Below are 22,407 nucleotides of genomic sequence, written 5' to 3'. Positions count from 1 at the left end.
TATGAGTCTAGAGTGAGCACTATCTACATATATAGGTATAGGAAAATCTCCATAGGTGCCTAGATTTGGTTCAGTTGAGGATATGTGATGACTAGCTTATAGATTAGACTGTTAAATGCAAACATTTAATGTCAATAGAGAAAATATGGTAGGCTTTCCACGATCTGTGTTTATATTGGAGTAAAGAAACCGGTTTTGTAGGATAGCATGGACCTGATAATGTCAACAAAGTGCTAAGAAGTTTGCATGCACCCAGCCAAACGGACATGGCTTTCACTTTCCAGCTTCCTGTAAATTAGAAGATAAACTTCTTTCTGCAATGGAAGAAACTATTATATTAAAATTGACCAGTAGAAGTATGGATGACAGATCACCTCCATGTTTGGCTTGAACTCTTAAACTGGGTTCTAAACATCAAATTCAGTAACCTTGTTATACGAATAATTTAAAACCCTTCATTATTGTGTAAACCATTCCACTGTGCTTTTAATCAGTTGGAATTTTCAGCAAGCCTCCATTTCTGGCTGAAAGCAGAACATGAGTTTCATACCTGAAAGTGGGAACAAGTCACAAATCAAATGATTTCATTACCTAAATATTGGCCAAGGGCACAATCATGGTAAAATCCTGCAGTACATAAGAACATAAGAGAAGCCATGTTGGATCAGGCCAGTGACCCATCCAGTCCAACACTCTGTGTCACACAGTGGCCAATATATGTGTGTGTGTACACACACACTGGCTAATAGCCACTGATGAACCTCTGCTCCATATTTTTATCCAATCCCCTCTTAAAGCTGGCTAAGCTTGTAGCCGCTACCACCTCCTGTGGCAGTGAATTCCGCATGTTAATCACCCTTTGGGCGAAGAAGTACTTCCTTTTATCCATTTTAACCTGACTGCTCAGCAATTTCATGGAATGCCCACGAGTTCTTGTATTATAATTGTATTGTGAGAAAGGGAGAAAAGTACTTCTTTCTCTACTTTGTCCATCCCATTCATAATCTTGTAAACCTCTATCATGTCACCCCGCAGTCGACGTTTCTCCAAGCTAAAGAGCCCCAAGTGTTTTAACCTTTCTTCATAGGGAAAGTGTTCCAAACCTTTAATCATTCTAGTTGCCCTTTCTGCACTTTTTCCAATGCTATAATATCCTTTTTGAGGTGCAGTGACCAGAATTATACACAGTATTCCAAATGAGACTGCACCATCGATTTATACAGGGGTATTATGATACTGGCTGATTTATTTTCAATTGCCTTCCTAATAATTCCCAGCATGGCGTTGGTCTTTTTTATTGCAATTGCACACTGTCTTGACATTTTCAGTGAGTTATCTACCACGACCCCAAGATCTCTCTTTTGGTCAATCTCTGCCAGTTCACACCCCATCAACTTGTATTTGTAGCTGGGATTCTTGGCCCCAATGTGCATTACATTGCACTTGGCCACATTGAACCTCATCTGCCACGTTGACGCCCACTCACCCAGCCTCAACAGATCCCTTTGGAGTGCCTCACAATCCTCTCTGGTTCTCACCACCTTGAACAATTTAGTGTCATCTGCAAACTTGGCCACTTCACTGCTTACTCTCAACTCCAGATCATTAATGAACAAGTTAAAGAGCATGAGACCCAGTACTGAGCCCTGCGGCCCTCCACTGCGAAGACTGCCCATTTATACTCACTCTCTGCTTCCTATTAATTAGCCAGTTTTTGATCCACAAGACGACCTGTCCTTTTACTCCATGACTCTCGAGCTTACTAAGGATCCTTTGATGAGGAACTTTATCAAAAGCTTTCTGGAAGTCAAGGTAAACAACATCTATTGGGTCCCCTTTGTCCACATGTCTGTTCACCCCCTCAAAGAACTGTAACAGGTTAGTGAGGCAAGATCTTCCCTTACAGAACCCATGCTGAGTGTTCCTCAATAACTTGTGTTCATCAATGTGCCTACTCATTCTGTCCTTGATAATGGTTTCTACCAACTTTTCCGGTATTGAAGTCAGACTGACTGGCCTGTAGGATGGGGGTGACATTAGCTACCTTCCAGTCCTCAGGAATGGAGGCAGATTTCAGTGAAAGATTACATATTTTTGTCAGGAGATCCGCAAGTTCAACTTTGAGTTCTTTCAGAACTCTTGGATGTATGCCATCCGGACCTGGTGACTTATTAGTTTTTAATTCGTCAATCAGTTGTAGGACCTCCTCTCTTGTCACCTCAATTTGACTCAGGTCTTTCAACACCCCTTCCAAAATTAGTGGTTTTGGAGCAGGCAAACACTTCTCATCTTCCACAGTGAAGATGGAGGCAAAAAATGCATTCAGCTTCTCAGCCATTTCCATATCCTCCTTCAGTAAATCTTTTACCCCTTGGTCATTCAAGGGCCCCACTGCCTCCCTGGCTGGTTTCCTGCTTCTAATATATTTGAAGAAATTTATATTGTTGGTCTTTATGTTTTTTGCAATATGCTCTTCATAGTCCCTTTTTGCCTGCCTGATCACAATCTTGCATTTGATTTGCCACAGCCTGTGTTCCCTTTTATTAATCTCACTTGGACTAGCTTTCCACCGCTTAAACGAGTCCTTTGCTGTTGAGCATAGTTCCTGTTAATTTTGGTGCAGGTTGTAGAGTTAAACTGATTAGTGGGTTGTGTTCTAAGATGGCTGTAAATCTTACCTGTTATCTTGTGGTTGTACTCAGTAATGCCAGAGTACTGAGATGGGAAATTTTGGCACTGCACAAAGCTTTGGCAGTTTCTCCTATATTGGAGAATGATCAACTATGCTGTAGAGGTGATTTGGTATTAAGCCTAAAGTCATGCAGTAAAGGAAGAGCCCCATGGCGCAGAGTGGTAAAGCTGCAGTACTGCAGTCGGAGCCCTCTGCTCACGACCTTAGTTCCATTCCAGTGGAAGCTGATTCAGGTAGCTGGCTCGAAGTTGACTCAGCCTTCCATCCTTCCGAGGTCGGTAAAATGAGTACCCAGCTTGCTGGGGAGAAAGTGTAATGACCGGGGAAGGCAATGGCAAACCACCCCATAAAAAGGTCTGCCATGAAAATGTTGTGAAAGCAGCATCACCCCAGAGTTGGAAACGACTGGTGCTTGCACAGGGGACCTTTCCTTTCCATGCAGTAAACCCCAGTATGTCATAAGCAATTCAAATGTTTCCAGTCAGTTTAATTAACATATCCTATACACAAATAGCTGGTGAGTTAATTACCTGCCAGTTAAAAATTCTTTGGGTTTTTTCCATTATAACAATATCCATTATGTTTTAACAATATTTGTTATGTTTCTGTGCTGACTGAATGCTGGTCTGGCATAACCATTCCCAATGTTGCATGGATTTTCCGTTAAGGTCTCTGGGCACATATGAGGAAGGAGAAACCAGTATGAATAGGAATGAGTATATCAAAAATAACAGTAGTGTATCATCAAAAGAGAAGCCAAATAGTTACCTTCATCCCTTGCTGTTTATTTGAGAGTCTTTATTTTAAAAATAACTTTTTCAGTCTAATTTGGTATAGTGGTTAAGAGCAACAGACTAATTGGGAGAATCGGGTCTGATTCCCCACTCCTCTGCATAAAGTCAGCTGGGTGACCTTGGGTCAGTCAGAACTCTCTCAGCCCCACCTACTTCAGGTGGTGTCTGTTGTTGAAAGAGGAAGATAAAGGAATTGTAAGCCACTCTGAGACTCCTTTGGTTAGTGAAGGGCAGAATATAAAACCAACCCTCCTTCTTCAAACACCATGTATTTCTTCTTATATCTTTGTATTCTCAAATTTTGTTACCACAGATGAAATTTAGTCAAAGATTTTTCAGTTTTTTGTGTGTAGAGAAACTGGGACGACTGACTGTGAAATAATTTAGGGTGAGGTCTTTTCTCCATAGCACCACAATGTCCTGAGGTGATGGTACACATCAACTGGGATTGTCTCATCTTTGGTCAATGCATAGTTGGGACCAGTGGCACCAGATGACTCCTCCAGATATCTCCCATTCACCAGTGTGTGTTTCTTTCACATATCCCACCTCAAGAGAGTTCACATGACATATGCTTCTGTTTTCCAGAAGGCTAATATTTCTGTGTGTAGCTAGTGCACCTCTTTATTAACATTCATTAATTAACGTAAGGGTGCCATTTCACATCTGTCACCCTCCAGCTGATTTATGGGGGCTTATGGCTAGTGTAGTGTAAAATAGCTAGTATATTTTCCTGTTTTCATGAAATAAGGATTCCCAAGTCTTTCCGTCATCCCCTTCCATAGCAGTCTCTTGAATTTTCATAAGTACTTACCATCACTCCTCCTCCACTACAGTCTGTTGCTGCAATCTAATTCTTTTTATGAATTATTGGACCCAGTGACAAGTGTTATTCGTGAATGAATTAAGCTGCATACTGGATTAAATAGATGAGTTCTCCAACCTTCAACTACTTTTTTTGTTAGGTTAAAAAAAACTTTGAGGAATGCTGTTGTCTCAGCAATGCACCTGTTTTTGTATATTGACTGTGTAATTTAAAACAAAAAGGTATATATATACATATATATATTGTGACTGTATTACTGTGTATACAAAAAAGATGACTGATCTATGTAAATGTTATACGGATTTTAATTCTTGTTTGATTCTTGTACTCTTAATATCTCCAGATGTAGATGTACTTATCATGTTTACAAGGTAAGCTTTGTGCTGGTCTTGATTGGGCCGCCAGTGAGTTAATTACCTGCCAGTAAAAAGTGAAAGAAAGGGTCACTTTGACTGCCAGAGTGGTGGTGATCCAATGCTGCGTTTTCCCAGATGCATTCAATTATTCTCAATCCAAACCTAAGGCTTAATTTGACCTCTGGTCCTAACCTGATCCAAAGAACTAGCCCCAGACAAATTCTGTTCTGTTTTTGTTACACTTGTTATACTTGGAATCAGGGCTTTTTTGCAGCAGGAACTCCCCTGATGTAGCCAATTCACCAAGAGTTTACTGGGCTCTTAGTACAGGGCCTACTGTAAGCTCCAGGAGGATTGGCTACATCAGGTATGTGGCCTAATATGCAAATGAGTTCCTGCTACAAAAAAATCCCTGCTTGGAATGTTTCTAATGGTTCAAATGCAGAGAATAGAGAATGGAACATTCTCAATAGGCATTATCTTGTTCTATATCGGGGTGGCCAGTGGTAGCTTTCCAGATGTTTTTTGCCTACAACTCCCAGCCAGCATGGCCAATGGTTGGGGCTGATGGGAGTTGTATGCAAAAAACATCTGGAGAGCTACCGTTGGCCACCCCTATATAGAAAGCGCTGTATTTGGATTTCCTTTTCTGAATGGTAGGGAACAAAATGCAGAACAGAAATACAAATGGAAATTGATGGCATATTTATTTTGTTAAGGATCCAGATAGGATCAGAGTTTATTAAAAGCCTTTGTCCTAATAAAAGAGAATTTCCTACTGAAATGGGCCTCCCCCACAAAACAAAGTCTTATAGATGCAAACTTTACCCAGGAGCCCTCCCCCCCCCCTCACCTCCAGTTGTTAGAAAGAAAAAGATTTCGTTTAGAAGGGCTACCTCTCACATCCTTTTCTGAAGTGGTACTTGTTGCAAGTACTGAGTTTCAGGATGTCTATGGCAAACACAGGCCATGATGGAGAGGCTGACACCTGTAGAAGTCTGTGTGCATTGACATTTAGCATGCTGTTTTCATAATGGCCTTTTGAGCATTTGCATCAGCATGCTGAAAATCAACACACATATCATGCAAGGTGAACACTCAGCCTTCACATGACTGCCTCCATATATTGCACCTGGAAACTGAAATGCAGCATGTACAGTGGTTATCACCCTTGGCCTGAAACTCAGGGCCAAACACATTCTGGTTCTTAATGGGCGTTTTCGCACTCACCTTCAGCCGCCGCGACCCCCCTCTTCACCGCGCAGGATCTGTGCGGATTTCGCACTAAATGCCGCGGAAGAGCCGGAAACTCCCGGCGCTTTTGCGGCGCAAACGGAAACCGCCAAAAAGCAGTTTCCGTTTGCACCGCTTTTGCGCCGGGAGTTTCCGGCTCTTCCGGCTGCTCCGCGGCGTTTAGTGCGAAATCCGCGTAGATCCTGCGCGGTGAAGAGGGGCGTCGCGCCGGCTGAAGGTGAGTGCGAAAACGCCCAATGAGTTTTGTCCAGGTTTCCATGCAGCCACACAGCAGCTGCAGGGATTGGCCTTTTGAAAATAAAGGCAAGTCCAGACAGGCTTGGAACTCTGTTGCAGGGGGAAGAAGGACTCCTACCTTTCCTCCCTAAACTGTTTTCTGGTGTCAAAATAGCACAAAGGAAGTTACTTATTTCTTTTTGCTGCTTTTGGTGCACAAAATACTCTCTGTGGAACAGCAGAAACAGGGGCAAAACTACCCCCAGCACTGTTTCAGTGCTGGAAAACAGCTTTGAGGGGAAGGCAGGAGCCTCCCCCCCCACCGCAACTTTCCAAGCCCATTTGGCTTCTTTCTTATTTTTTAAAACCATTCCCTGAGAACCTGAGTTGGGGAACCCAGTCCCAACATGTTAGAAACTCAGACATGTAGTTTGGCTCTCAGCGTTTACAGGGGCTACCATTCTGAAGGTGGTCAGAAGAATCAGCCCTGAGTCTGCTGTATTCGTTACACCGCCTGTGGTCCACATAGTAACTGCTGGAAAAGAAAGGAAAGAAAAACTGTGGCCCCTTTGTCCACTCTTTCTGATTAAAGTGCTATGTCAGGCTGGTGGGTGGTGTGGCCTATGCTAAGGAGTATTGTTATGTTCAGCAAAGCTACATGCTAGCAGATGGAGAGTAATGTATCTGTGTCATGCCAGTCTGCCTCTTCTTCCATAAAGAGCAAAAACTATACTTAAGAATACAATAATAAAAGAATTATTTTATTCATGCACAGTTTGTTTATCTTTGTTAATGATGAGGAGGGTTCTGCTGTTGTTATGACACAGGAAATGCAAATTGGGTTGACAATCTGCAGCAGGAAACAGTGCTTCAAAAGATGAAGGCATTTCAGCAGTGCCAGCTGATGTCACAAGGACTAGAGAGGTATGAATAATTGCATCAGGCAAATATTCTTCTATACAAGTTGTTGAGGCATAGAAGGCCTCTTGCATCTGATTTCTCAGCTCAGGGGAGCAGGTGCAGTACATCATGAACAGTACAGTTGTGCAGAAAGTAGCTCCCAGTTGGAATTGCCACTAAAAATCTCAGAAAGAAGCAAGTAACACAAATATGGGAGTCCCCCCCTCAAACAAATATTGAGAAACTTTTAAGGATGTCAACAGAATCTTGATAAAATTAGTGAAATTTTTCAGCTGTTCCTGTCTCATTTGTCACTTTCAACTAAAATGATATCAGAAGTGAATAAGGCAAACCATCTGAGGTACTGGAGAATTCTGAGGGTAGCTTACAGAATTTCAGTCATTTCTCAAAGCATGTCTGGGTTGCATATTTGTCAGTTTCAGTAACATCCCTAGGTCCTTTTTTGCAAAAAGGACCTAGCGAAGTTACTGCAAGGCATATGTAGGATCTTTTACTGCATCAGACCATTCCAAGGGTTCATCTGATTCAGTCTTGTCTACGCTAGCTACCAACTGTCCATAACCTCAGGCAGAGCAAGGCCTTTCCTCAAACCTGCCTCTTGAGATCCTTGAATTGGAGACTTCTTAGATAATGTATGTACTCTACCACTGAACCAAGGCTTCTCTGGAACACAATATGCAGGCCCTAATAAAACAGTATTGGAGGAGGGCTTTATGGATACCATGGACTGCCAATTGAATAAACAAGTGGGTTATAGATCAAGTCTGAACTCCTTAGATTATCTCCTTCAGTATTTTATTTTTGGAGCAAGTATCTTCTGAGATAATAACAAAACCATTTGACATTTCTCAGGACGGTACTATTATCAGGAATTGAGACTCTCATTATGTATATCCATAATGCCTTTACATATTAAACAAGTAGGCGTTCCCAGGAACTAACAACCAAAATCAGTATATCACCAGACTTGGTGTGCTGTAAACTTTGTTATTTACTGCAATAGAAAAAGGAAGGGGGAAGTGCTTGGGTTGTGAGGGCACATAAGAGCCGCACTGTGCAGTTTTTAATAATTTATTTATATTCAGCAGCAGCTACATGTCTGCCTGATGCTTATTCATCTCCCACTTATGGGAACATGATCGACTCTTCAATCTGGACACCACTACTTTACAAGCAGGAGCAATGCCACTTTGGAACATCTCTTACATGGGGGACAGACAGAAAACTATCCAAAGGGGCAGAATTTTACAGTATTTTTCTTCTGCAACATTTTGGAGGTCATTAATGCATAGGGTCACTATATAGTTTTCCCACAAACCAAGGAAAAGGCACACACAAATACTGGCAGCTCCTAGAATTCTGAAGTATGTATTTTCCTTTAGATTGGTTGGCAATTTCACAAGTGCCTTTGTCTCTACACTCGCCATTGAACCCATGAAACATCAATGTACAAGAACAACATTTCAGAATACAGCCCCCTCCCCACTGTGCAGTTTGTGTCTTATCATTTTGGACATCTGAAACTACCAGTTTTTCCTATGAGATGAACTGTGGCTCTGCTAAAAATAAGATTTCTGGGATTTTTAAAAAAAAAATGCAAGAAAGAGAAGTGCTGCTACAGCATTCAGGCAGGTGACACAGCTTCTAATTGGCATGGTTTCTTAGGAAAAACGGCCAAATTATGCAAAAATGAAATACAGACTGAGCAAAGCATAGTAGGGCTGGTGGAAGGGTGGTGTAGCAATTTCTGGAATGAATGTTGCAAAGTGGTTCTATTCTCCAGTTATGTCTCTGACCTATTATAATAGCATTTTCTGTGAGATCAGGGGTATAAATAAAGTGAGAGAGCATGACATTTCCCTTAACCTTTTGGATTTCTGTGTATCATGCAACTCTTAAAGGCAACAAAGCCTTGCTAGAAAAGACAGGAACTCTAGCCATTGTGTAATGTCCACTAACAATTTCTAATAACACCTGGTACACAATTTGACAGGTATCATGAGAAGGCACCTACTTTAGCTCCAGAAAATGTTCATATTAGGTTTAGAATTGTGAACAACACTATTCATATTCTAAACATGCTCAGAAATACAGGAAGAGTGAGAATTATGAATTAAATCAATTCAACTTTCCCTATACAAAATCCTTAAGCTCCTGACTATTTACTTTCTTGATATCATGCATGCTCAGTGCTGTTAAAAGCAGCTCCAGTCTTGCAACGTTACCTTATGGTGGTGGTCCTTATAAATATTTTGGCAGGACCTAGGTATTTTGCTAGGAATAAGATTGCCAGCAGGCATAGAGAAAGATGTCTTGTCCCCTTAAGACAGACAGACCTATTAATGTGAAGAAATGGGCAGCTGTAGCTTTTCATGGCATGGGGTAAATAACATCACCTGGTTAATAACAGCCCATTAAGCCTCTATTAAAAGGACAAGGCATTTCCCCCCAGGCTGCTAGCAATGCTAGCCAGGAAGTTGCAAATAAAGCAGGAAAACTTGGCATGGGTCAGAGGAAGGACTACATATAATCAACTGTTTTTTGCCTGAGTAATAATGCAAGGAATATCCATGTTCATCTTTATCTTTAACATAAATCAGCTTCTTTGGCTTACAAAAATGCAAATATAGTTTGGGAAAACCTAATTTGGAAAAAACTCTTTTACAGCCAGGGAGCTGAAAGCATCTGAGTGGCTGTGGGTGATTCATGTAAAGTCACCCTGTGAAGCTGGAACGCAGTCTCCAATCCCCAACATGCAACAATAACCCACATCCAGTATTCCTTCTATGCTGAGCTCACACATTTTTGTCTTAGCTCAGAAAGAATGACCCCAGAGCACAATAAATTATGCAATAGCTCCCAAGTTTAATGCCAGTTGCTTACAGCTTTAATGCCAGTAGCTCACAAAGTTGAATTTTTTGCTCATAAGACTCCACAGCTTAGAGGGAACATCATATTTTCAGAATGTGAGGCGAAAGGGCACTGCTACTATGTTCATGTGAGCAGCTCACAAGCCCCAGTAAAGTTAAACACAACAGCCAGCACTATGTCCCATGAAACCTAGGGACTCTGCCTATCTTAGCACAGACACTCAGCCAGCTGGCCCCTGTAGGCATGGAGGTGCCACAATGTTCTAGCCTTGGGTCAACATGAGCCCTGGCAAGAGGCTACTCTATGTGATCCTATTGTCTTTCCTCTCAGGTGAAGCTCATTCATACACTGTACACATACTGAGAATGGGTGACTGTGTCCTTCTGCTAACAATATCTGAAAACAGTCACTTCTTGCATTTGTGCATATATGAGAAGGTAGTCAATTTAATAATACCAAACATGGGTAGATTTTCTGGCCAGCTCCCTTGAGATCACCCGTGATGTGGCCATTGTCAACCAGATCCTAAATTGTTACACCAGTGCATTAGAACCACCAGAACTGATTTACACCATCTCCAGTGTCCAATATGAACCCATAATCCTGTGTTGCTAATAACTGTGCAAAGAATATTGAGGGAATTACTAAATCACTCAAGACTGCAGGCTGTTAAGGCAAGTTTACCAAAGCCATTTCAGTCTGCTCTTCAGACTTCCTTCTTGGTAAGTGGAAAGCAAATGATTAATAGGGGGTGCTGAGATGTTTATCATAGCATGACACTGCCTGAGCCACCAAATCCTTCCCAAACAAATTTACAATGAGACCTGGCTCTTGTGAGTGAAATATTTCCTGGTGCCATCAGTGATTTGTCCTATGGCTTAGATTTAGCAAAGTTGCAAGCAAAACAAAATTACAAATGCTACTTTGTATCTATGACCACAATATTTTTTTCAGTTATTTCCCTGGAAAGGAAGCAACACCTGCTAGTTAGACTCCAGACTCCACCTCCATTCTCCCTTTCTTCTTTCAATCTCCCACCTTTTCTTGGCTTCTCATAGCATACACCTGGATGTGCACGGATAGAAAAATGTCTTATACACAAAACCGATATGCCCCACCGAATGAAATGTATATACTTCATTTAGCAGTAGTTCCTTCTTATTTACCATTTTACCTTGGCAATAAAGGTGTGTTTGTTTCCTTGTTTCTTGTATAGAATCAGGGAATACATAAATCTTAGAAGTTCAGTAGGCAAGTCCAAAGAGTTTTCAGTCTCTTGTCCAACTCCTGACTTCATATTCCTTAGAGTTCATACTGCAGAGGGTAAGGAGTGCTATGTTCCCAGAAAGTCCCCCAGCCCACAGCTGATCAGAATTTGTTCCATCTGCCTTCACACAGGATGTACAAACTGGTAGACTAGCCGCTGGGAGATGTCTGGTTTCCGAATTATCCCTTTCTTATAATATTGCCGAATGGAGCGGCTCAGCTTGTCATAATTCATGGCAGGACGGTTCTTGCGGATTCCCCACAGCCGAGCCACTTGAGCAGAATCTTCAATTTTGAATATACCTAAGAAGCAAATGTGAGAAATAAGAGACAATATCATCTATTTTAACCACACATTACAGACAACCTAGTCGTTGTCTATTTACTATTCTATTTATCGTTGGGGAGGGACGGTGGCTCAGTGGTAGAGCATCTGCTTGGGAAGCAGAAGGTCCCAGGTTCAATCCCTGGCATCTCCAAAAAAGGGTCCAGGCAAATAGGTATGAAAAACCTCAGCTTGAGACCCTGGAGAGCCGCTGCCAGTCTGAGAAGACAATACTGACTTTGATGGACCAAAGGTCTGATTCAGTATAAGGCAGCTTCATATGTTCATACTGGCACAATGACAATGCCTTGGATCAGAAAAACAAGCTTAACTGGGTGTTTAATTAGGTGTTAATTAGAGCCAGTTTAGTGTAGTGGTTAAGTGTGCAGACTCTTTTCTGGGAGAACTGGGTTTGATTCCCCACTCCTCTACTTGCAGCTGCTGGAATGACCTTGGGTCAGCCATAGCTCTCGCAAGAGTTGTCCATGAAAGGGCAGCTCCTGGGAGAGCCCTCTCAGCCCCACCTACCTCACAGGGTGTCTGTTGGGGAAAAGAAGATAAAGGAAATAAGCCGCTCTGAGATTGATTCAGAGAGAAAGGGGTATAAATCTGCAGTCTTCTTTTTAATTAAAAAGAAGAAAGGTTTTCAAAGAGACATAAAAACTAAACATTCTAGTAGTACTTCAAGGAGTAGGTTACATTCTGCTTGCAGTGGTGGGAAGCACAGTGTTAGCAGCACAGAATGGCAGTAGATGCATCATCAGTGAAGTCACTGAGCTCTGAGTCCAGGGAAGCAAAGTAGGTCAGGGATTGCATTCACAGTGTATGCTAAGAGCACAGAACTACTGACTATTGAGCATTTGCACAATAGAATCTGTTAGTGTTCATAAACAGAAGCTGGATGGGAAAAGACTGTTTCTCAGAAAAGGAGAAAGCTGCTTAGAATTTTCCAGAAATGATGCTCACCTTTTTCCTTATTGAGCCAACGAATGAAGCGTCCATAGTTATGGGGCTTCAGCAGAAGTTCTTTCAGAAACTGCCAGAGGTGAATGGGCTGGCCTGAGGAGGATGAATCCACCTCATTGTCTGTCCAGTTCTCTTCACTCCCTATGGGAAAAAAGACCCAGTTAATTATCAGAATACTTGATGAAGGACTGGATGTCCACAATGTTTTTCTGTTGCTCTTTGTTAACCTGATACCAAGATTTAAAACAGGCAGAACTAAAAATGGCTACTGCTGCAGCTAAAAGCACCATGTGGTTTACTGAACCTCTTTATGTATTCCCAGTAATAGCTTCTGTTTCTGTACTCCCAATCTGCTTCTATTCTCTCCCTGTTTTGTGATTTGGTTATTAATGGCAACAGCAAGCTCACCACAATAATGCATCTCTCCAGGGGCAGTCTTCTCTTTCATCCAGGCAGCTGGAAGGCAAGCACAAACATCAAAGGATGGGTCCAGTGGTTAGGCCCATTCCAGACTTGGGCCCAGTTCCCCTGCTCCCAACACATAATACACCATGTGTGTTGTGTGACTGTAGAGCACTGAGAATGTATCTCATACAGTTAGCCATTCAGTCTAACTCCTGTGGTGAGGCAGGGCTGTTTACCCAACCATCACAAGGCTTTTCTGCACGATATTTGTTCCAGGTTGGCTTCTTTCTTGCGTCAGGTATTCCCCCTCCCTTACACACAGTGTTTGCCAGTTGCTGATCTTCCAATTTTTTGAGTGTTTCCTGTGCTTTTTTTGCTGGCCATCTTTGCAGTGGCCTGAAAAAGCATGGGGAAACTTGGGGAGGGGGAGCACTCAGGAGAACAACACCTAAACAATACTGTGTATAAGAGAGAGGGGAAACTCAGTGACATTAAGAAGCCAAGTTGGAGCAAAAACAAAGTGTGAAAAAGCTCACAGACACATTTGTACAGTCTTGATCCAACTGATTATACCAACAAGATAATTGCCTGCATAAAGTCACCAAACAAGACAAGAAGCCAGTAGTTGCTAGCTGGTCCATTAACACAAATTATTTCCCTTTCTATGTAACCTGTAGAAAATAATTTTGGTTCTCAGGGATATTTGAGAGGTGCACAGGTGCTGCAGGACAGCAAGAACATGGCTCTGCTGCTGCCCAGGGTGCATGTACTCATTCAACAGTAAGCATTTTAGCTGTGGTCTCTCCCAACTGTATCAGCAAAGGCACCTGATTTCCAAATGTCCAGGTGAGCATGTAAAACATCGCCACATGCTGGGGATCGCTGACGAAACTGCTCCTCCGACATGGCACACACATCTTTTCCAGAAAGATCCTGGAATGATTTCCCAATCTGGGGCAAGCGATATTGGTGTTCAGTCCATAAGATCCACTTCTGAACATTCCCTGGAGTCCAGTCTGCTGGGTCTACAAGACAGATATAGATATATCTCAGATGCAGTGCACAATGGCTAAAGTATAACTCAGCTTCAAAACAAATGTTGTATGGAAACATTGTGGACAATCAGCATTGGGACAGGAGAATTTCCCTTTCTTTTTTGTCAACAAAATGAAGCTCTCTGCCTGGTGTACAGCTTTGGCTCATTAACTGATGTATAGCGAGTGAGAGCTTCCCCTGTTATAGCTTTTGACATGTGATTGGTTATAGCTGCAGACATTCTCTTTGATGCCAGAGTATGATCCATGCAACCACCATTCTCAGCACAAGACTTTTTGACACTACTGCTGCAGCTGTTTAAAGTCCCCAAACAGCATGGAACAAGGAAAGGCTGTTGCAGATCTCTTGGGATATCTGGACTTAAGACAACTAGCTTCAAATAAAGTGAAAACAGAAGCTAATATGAAGCCTGGAATAATGCACTCAACAAGTTACAGAGTTCTTGCACAAGATTCTGGATAAGCATTCTCATATCCATTCCCAGACATTTCTCTGATCCTCCTTATATCAATGGAAAGACATTTCATTAATCAAACTGTGGAGGGGGAGCTGGGCTTCATAAACCTGTAGCATGGTTTAAAGTTCACCCAAAGAGCTAATGAATGAAAGCCTCATCCTAAGTTTCATGCCTCTTTCACCTTTTGTTTTACAACAACCTATTTCATTTCTTCTCTCAGCCGTGGGTCTGCCACATCAATGTGTGGCTGCTTTTATCTAACATGAAGTCAACCTCAGTGAGTGGCCCTCCCCCACTATATCAGATGAAGACACAAGAAGAAAGAGTTGGTTCCTGACCTCCAATGCATGCTAACTACATCTGAATGAAGATCCCAGTGATTACCTTTTTAAATAGGTAATGAAACAGCCAGAATGCCCACAACAGGAAGAAACAAAAATTTGACGAGGAATCAGCTGACTTTCTCCATAAGACAACTGCCTGTGTGTCCACTGCCATTGTTAGATGTCCTATGAAAGATGTCTAGTCCAGGTATGGATCCAGGAAGCTACTGCAGCATAAATATTTTTAACAAGGAGCCCTGCACAAAAGAATGCCACAGCAGTCCTTCTGGCATGGCTTTGCTGCTATTGAAAAGGGCACACAGAAATCACCCTCATTCATAGCAGCCACTGAATTACTGCTGTCATACCACAGTATAGAACCTTATTCTGTTCTTTCTTTCTTTTTCCTTTTTTGGCCTGAGAATCAAAGAGATGACTGTCTTTGAGACAAACATGTCAGCCCTGTTCTGTTGGACTTGGATCTAGAGCAGTAGCAATTAATAGTTTGTAGCAGTGGGTTATTTTCATTAAGGAAACAACATCATGGGTGTGTTTCATTAAATCTTTATTGGGGAGGGGGAAAGCTATGAAGTCAAGCTAGTTTGTCTTATTTTGTACACACTGATTAATCTCTTCCTAACATCTCCACTTCTGTGTTATTTAAAACTGTAAGCTTTTCCCTCTTCTGTGTGCCATGAAAAAATGCACTGTGGTAAAGGCGGTTTCTTCTACCAGTTCAACAACTATAAAGCATCTGAAGAGGGCAGTGTTCCCTCTAAGCTGAGTTAGTGTGAGCTAGCTCACAGATTTTTAGCCTCCCACTCACAGATTTTTGTCTTAGCTCAGGAAATATGGCCCCAAAGCACACTAATGTATGCAGGAGCTCAAAACTTTAATGCCAGTAGCTCACGAAGTAGAATTTTTACTCACAAGACTCTGCAGCTTAGAGGGAACATTGGAAGAGGGTATCAATTATTAGCCCTGTGCTCTTGTCCAGCTCCCATGTATTTCAGTGGGCTTTTGTGAATTATGTGCTTCTGTCTTCCTGCATCTACCACCTGCAGTATTTTTTGCAGGAAAGTAGACAGACAGAGAGAGACATATAGCATATCCAACTCATGTATTGCACTCTACAATCCTTCCTGCCATCCAGCTGCAGCAAGGAAAACAGAGAATTAAGGCATATTAAAGTATACAAGTCCAGTTAATCTAGGACTCATGGCATAATTTGGATTTTCTGGTCACAAAATATTTTTTAGACCATGCCTTTCAATAAATGGAATTTGCATCCAGTGTCTGAGTTTGGCCACAGAGTATTGTTTTTTATGTCATGAGCCAAGGGCAAGACTGGAAACTAAGTCAACGGGGGATTGTCTTTTGATAGAATTGAATACTGACCTTAAAGTTTATGATTCAGTGAAATATGATTCAGCCTGCTATACAGGCTGCTCTATCAGTGTATGTATCAACCCCGTAATATTACTAAATAGAACCCTTTAAGGCACTTGTCGCCATTCTCAAGCTGCAAGCAAGAATATCAACCAGGGTCAGAGCATATATTCAACATCTGTACCCCTGACTGCAATTAAGGTTAGAATTCACACTCACTACCAGATACCACAATTTAGCAATCTTAGCATCATCCTGTACCATAAAAGTTTCCAAAGAATGGGAGATATACCTCCCAAACAGTAAAATGAAAAAGTGATTGAGGTACTCACCTGACGCAATATTGAGAAGCTTACAAGCTGTTTCAATGTCCTTGAGCACCTCACCTACCACCATGCTCTGAACCTGTTCCAGGGAGTGCTCTTCCAGGTGAAGACTGGCTTGGTAGTCCATATCAGATGTGAGGCTCAAACCCTGACTGTCAATGATAGGGCACTGTTCAGGTTCTTTGGGCACTTCAGTCCTGCCTCCTTGGCTAGTGACCTGCTGGCACTCACCCAGAGCCTTAGGGACCCAGTTGCTGTCTTCTGGGTAAAGCATATCAAAGTACTGCAGGTAGAAGGTGGGTAGAGGTTGTTCAGGGGTGGCAGGTGGGCTAGGACTGTCAAGAGACCTCCAACTCTGGCTGTCTGAATCTTGAGAAACAGGCAGCTTCTCCAGACCAGAGAGCAGCACGGTATCCTGAAGGGTGACCCGGTTGTAAGGCAGAGCAGTCAGGCCTTGGCCAGCACTGCCCATCACTCTACACAGGTTTGACTCCAGATCTATCATCAAAGACAGAAAGAAGGAAGGATGGGGAGAAAAAACAAATGCATCAGTCAGAAAGGATGGTTTGATACTGATTTCTGCATTTCTGCCCAGTGATCAGGCACAATGAAGGAAAGCTAAGCCTGTTAGGGGGAAAGAAACCGGCAAAGAGTAACTCCATGGTCAAAGAGACCTCTAGATGAAAATAGGTTAAATAGCTCTTCATGGGCCCAGGCAACTCTTCCCTTCTGGGTCATTTGGCAATAAGAGGGCAAGGGAAGGAATCCTGTCAGTAAGGGTTAGGAGATAATCAAATACAGAAGAGCCATGGTTAGGATCAAATGATAACTTTCCAGACAGGAAGACCAAATATCTTCCTAAACTCCTGAGACTGAATCATTCAGGGTGACAAAAAGATTGGAATTTTAATGTGATGAACCAACCAGTGATACTTATAGAGAAGTTACAATCTTATCAAAATGTAGACAAAAGAATTCGAAATGTGTTCAGATCATATATAGTGTTAGGTTCAGAAATAAGAGTCTTTATGCACAATCTGGTTTTTGTGCAATATGCATGACTATGTCTTTCCATTTATTGCTAATTTGCTGCACATCTCCTCTCAAAGGAGCATCTCCATTTCAGAATTCGCTTGTTAACTCCTTTATCTAGGGTTGCCCACTTCCAGGTGTAACTGCAGATCTCCTGGGATTAGTAGAGATCAGTTCACAGTAGAGATCAGTTCACAGGGTTGCCAGATACCCAGTCCATCCAGGGGATCCCCCGGTCTTTGGGGCTCCAATCTGCTGCCAGCCAGCTGGTCAGCGAGGGAAACCCCATGCCCAAACAGGGATGTTGTTGTGCAATGTCCTTGGTGCAACATCACTTGGAAGTGACATCAATGGGTCACTGATATCACACAACAATGTTTTGGTTTTTTGCAAACTCTATAGTTTTGTAGCAAAAAAACTATGGAGTTTTTGCCCAAAACCTAGAGCAACATGATGATGTGATTTATGAGTGATGTCATTGCATCAGGGATGTTGTGCAATGAAGGCACAGCAGAAGACTCCTGGACTGACTCCAGAATCCCCCCACCGGCAGCAAGGTGAGACCTGGCAACCCTATCACTTCACCTGGAGAAAATGGCTGCTTTGGAAGGTGGACTCTATCACATTATACCTTGCTGAGGTCCCTCTCCTCCCAAAGACTCACCCTCTCCAGGCTCCACCCCCCCCCAAAAAAATCTCCAAGTATTTTCCAATCCAGACCTGACAACCCTACAAGAACAAGAACAAATTCTGTGAAATCTCCTTTTTTCTTTTCTTTTATTTTTTTACAGAAGTCCGTTTTGCATTTTCCCCCAGGCATCTAGTGTTTTCCTCCCCCCACCCCCCATCAGGCTGCGCAAGAAGGCATGTTACCTTCGGTAGGGAAGGGCTGGCGCTGGTGGCACTGCAGTGGAGCCCATGCTCTAGATGTAGAAAGTCCCAGGTTTGATCCCTGGCATTTTCAGTTAACTTATGCAGTGAGCCTTAAGAGGCCTTTCTCTGCTGAGACTTTGGAGACTGACTGCCAATCAGAATAGAGTTACATGGACAATGGCTTGATATGGTAAAAGCCAGTTTTATGTGTTCATAGACAGCAAAATTCACTTTCTTAGATGTCTAGAGTAGGTTTTTAGGGGATAGAATTTACAGTTGAGCTATGAGCCTAAACACATCTACTTTGGAAGTAAGTCCCATTAAGATCATCAGGAATTATTTCCATGAAAGCATGATTAGAATTGGGGTACCAAATGGTGGCAGAAGGCTGAAAAAGACCTATCACAGGCCTTACATCCCCAGTACAATAGTATTGCAATATTTGATTCCACAACCCTTCTGGCAAAAACAAGAAGTGCAGCAGTGAGAGGCTAGGGAAATGGGCATAGAGGAAACTAATGGCAGAACAGGACATCCTATCCAGTACCCTTTTATCCCAGGCTACTGCAGTACACATTTTTTGCCTGCCGCAATCCCTCACAAAGAACTGCACATTTTAAAAAATCATTATGAAGCCAGCAGGACAGATGACACCCAATAGATTCTTGATCCTTTTAACCCCTGAAATCATGATTTGAAGGAACTTTCCAACTTGTATTCTTTTAATCTGTATTTGAAAACATCACGTCCATCTGGCTTGGGTATAGAGAAGTCTGGACTTGACAGAGGAGGGATGAACCTGATGAATTTCCATGGCAACCTTTGATCTGTCAGTAACCAAACAGAAAGCCTAATGTTCCCTGAGGCTTTAAGAAAAAATCCTTCTGAAATGAGAGTTCAGTTAAAAGGCTGGTGTTGGAGTCAGGTCACCCCATGTGCAATTTAGGGACTATTGCTCACATGCTCCCCCCCCCCCCCTTACCATCCCATATTACTGTAGAGCTTTTTTGTTTGCAAGACTGAATATTTTACCTATAATGGTTTTACAGGGAAGATTTTTGAATAGGCTGTATTCTGACAGAATCTGCCCCTTGTGGCCTTAATAGGATAGATACATCCTTCCATGCCCTGTTTGAATGCAGGTTCTTTGCAAATATAAGGGATCATTATATTAAGCCTTTAATCAAACAACCATCCCCCTACACTCTGGAATCCCTGGCTCTTTTGCTCAGTGATAAGGATCCTAAGTTTATTCTAGCAACTGTTAAATTTGCCTCCTTCTTTTTAGCCCTTGCATTAAAAAAATAAGAAGCAAATATCTTCTGCTGTTCAAGATCTGTGAATCAATGAGCTTCAAAGGGTATATAAGGAAAGGAATTGATCACATGGACTGTTCTTTTTATGGTTATTTCTCCCTTCCCACCAAAAATCCAACTAATATTTTTTTCTCTCTGGAAATCTAATATGAGATGTCAGAGTTTAGGATATTATTAAATCAGCATCATGGAAATGTGCAGCTGTGAGCACAAAAAGATTCAGCAGGAGCCAGGGCAGTAGATCTTCAGGGTCTTTGGTGGTAAATGTCTTTTCTAAAATGGCTTCTTGAGATCCCCTACCTGAAGAGAGCAGAAACTGAAAATGGGATTCTGTGTACAAAACACCAGTTATTTAGATATATTCTCTCCCCCAAAGGCTAGGCTTTTTTTACATCCCAAGTCTTGCTTTAAAAGGCTAGACATTTTTAATCATAGCATTTTGATAGTGTTAACATAATTATCTTCACAGATTTTCCTGTTGGTTTCTTTCACATGCTTGCATCAAATTAGTTTAGTAATCACTGCATTTATAACATTTGTTTATCAATCATAAGTCTGCTGCATTTGTTTGTCTAGTAATATGTGATACTCATGTTGTATGGGGTTTCAGGCATACAAGAGCACAGTTATCTAGACCAGTGGTGTCGGACTCATTTGTTATGAGGGCCAAATAAGTGAGACCTTGTTGGCCGGGCCATGTGTGTACCTATTTATGATTAGGTAGCAGAGATATAAACTTTATACAGGACACAAACGGACACAAAGATTTTTTAAAAAAAATTAAAAACACTCTTAAAACATTAGCACTTGTTGGTCTTAAAGGTGCTTTCTTTGAATTTCTCCCATGGGGTCCAGGGAACTGGGCAAATGAAGTTCTGGCTTCTTCCTTCCTTCTCCAGGGGACCAGGAGGAGGAGCCTCAGCCAATAGAAGGAAGAGAGGCTTGGCTCAACAGCTCTGTTGTGTGATTGAGAGAGGCTGGCAAAGCAAGCTGTTATGCAAAAGGAAGCATGAGAGAGGGAGAAGGAAGCAAATGACAATCATTTCCTCGGGGGGCTGATAGGAGCCCTCTGGGGGCCTGATTTGGCCCCCGGACCACATGTTTGACACCCCTGTTCAAGACTCTTAAAATAGCACAGCAAGCATATTTCAAGAAAATAAAGATGAAGATTTCCTATCTAAAAACTCTCTGGTTCTAATAATGGAGTCCGAAACATTGCCTTTATGGACTTGGAAGACTATAGCTCTGGTTAAGATTGCACTGCAAATCTCTCAAGGCTTCAATAATACTTAATAGTTCCTTACAGTCACAGTTCCCTTACAATCTGCCATGATTCACAGAATCTGGCCTTCAGCATAGCATCTGAGGAATCTTCAACCTCATTGAAGAAAAGCAGTGAAGAAACCTGACATCTGCCTGAGTCCTTCTGACCAAATAAGTGTTTCCATTATGAGGGAGTTTATTTACTAAAATGTTCTGTACAGTACGTTAGTAACTTTGTTCATTTCCTTGTGCCAAAAAAAAGCACATTTGCTTGCTGCTGTTCCCCCTAAGGGCTAGACCGGTATTTACTCCCCACCATGAATTACCTATGGTAAATAGTAGGTAATTAAATGTCACTAATTGCTGCAAGCCAGTGCCTCCTCATCCATGATTGGCCAAAGAAAGACAACAAAAAGATTTGTCTCATATTGTCTCATCATTCCTGTTTTTACTACACAGAATGCTTTGATGTCTCCAATTTGGTCTTACAAAAGTTTCTTAATTACTTCTGTAAGGGTAATTAAGGCACATTTAAAAGTCATATAGATCTGCATAGCTCCAGTTGAAGTCAAGATGCAGCTCTTGGTGTTGCAGATTTAGAAAATGAGACACAAATGCGGGAAATGGATTTACCTGAGAGAACCCAAACTTATTCACTTCAGAACTTTGAGAATACAGAAAACTTTCTGAATTCCAGTCATGTGCTTTGACTGTTATGCAATGCAATTGCTTTCTTGGCAATATGTCATTGTTTAAAAATGATAAATTATATCTTATAACTGAAATTAAAACCCACAGCCATAAAAAAATAGATTCAATAGATTTTTGAGAACCTGTCTGATAATTTTTTAAAAAAATGAGTTGTATTTGTAAATCTAGAAATCATAACTCATCAAAACATAATTTCACAGGCTGACATTTTAAAAGCCATACTGCTGCCATAAGTCTTTGAAAGTTTGGCTTTTCTTGCAAAAAGGTCCACAAGAACAGTGTAACCTGAGCAAAGCAAATGTTCAGTTCTTTCTTTGCACAGTCAGAACAAGATGACTTCAAGACAGGCCTGCTGACCCAGTGTAATTCTTAATAGCCTAGTATTTCAAACATAGCACGCACAAATCAAGAACAGATGTTTGAGGAACTGTTCAACTCGATAACTCCCATTAAGACTGGAGACTGTGACCTTTGAAGAGTTCACAATGAAAATACAAACTACAGACAGAAAATAAAATGACTTCTAATCCATGGAGAACTATGTCACAAGCAAGGCTCTGATACATGACTTCTTTTGGGCCAATTAAAATTATTATTTGTTCATTCAGGATGGCATCAGAAAGGACTGGAACCAGCTTGGAAACAGTGACATTTCTGCTGCTTTAAGTTCATATGATGACCTGGCTACACAACTGTTCAAATACATGGCTGAATCCATTGAGTGATATCAGAAAAAAACAGCAGGGATCTGTATGTTTAAAAGCTGGTG

The 22,407-nt window shown here is 41.8% G+C and overlaps 1 protein-coding gene across 1 annotated transcript; it reads right to left on the bottom strand.

The window, feature by feature from the left end:
* Positions 1 to 10,654: 10,654 nt before the first annotated feature.
* On the bottom strand, positions 10,655 to 16,933 carry SPDEF (SAM pointed domain containing ETS transcription factor). Its single transcript, XM_060233278.1, has 5 exons — positions 16,450 to 16,933; positions 13,720 to 13,917; positions 12,896 to 12,943; positions 12,488 to 12,628; positions 10,655 to 11,499 (listed from the first exon to the last, which is right to left on the bottom strand). The coding sequence occupies exons 1-5, from the start codon at positions 16,913 to 16,915 to the stop codon at positions 11,321 to 11,323; spliced, it is 1,032 nt and encodes a 343-aa protein (XP_060089261.1). The 5' UTR covers positions 16,916 to 16,933; the 3' UTR covers positions 10,655 to 11,320.
* Positions 16,934 to 22,407: the final 5,474 nt, after the last annotated feature.

This window comes from Heteronotia binoei, chromosome 2, assembly GCF_032191835.1.
Source record: "Heteronotia binoei isolate CCM8104 ecotype False Entrance Well chromosome 2, APGP_CSIRO_Hbin_v1, whole genome shotgun sequence".
NCBI lineage: Eukaryota > Metazoa > Chordata > Lepidosauria > Squamata > Gekkonidae > Heteronotia > Heteronotia binoei.
Note: the sequence above shows the minus strand (reverse complement) of the source record. Positions and strands in the feature narration are given on the sequence as shown.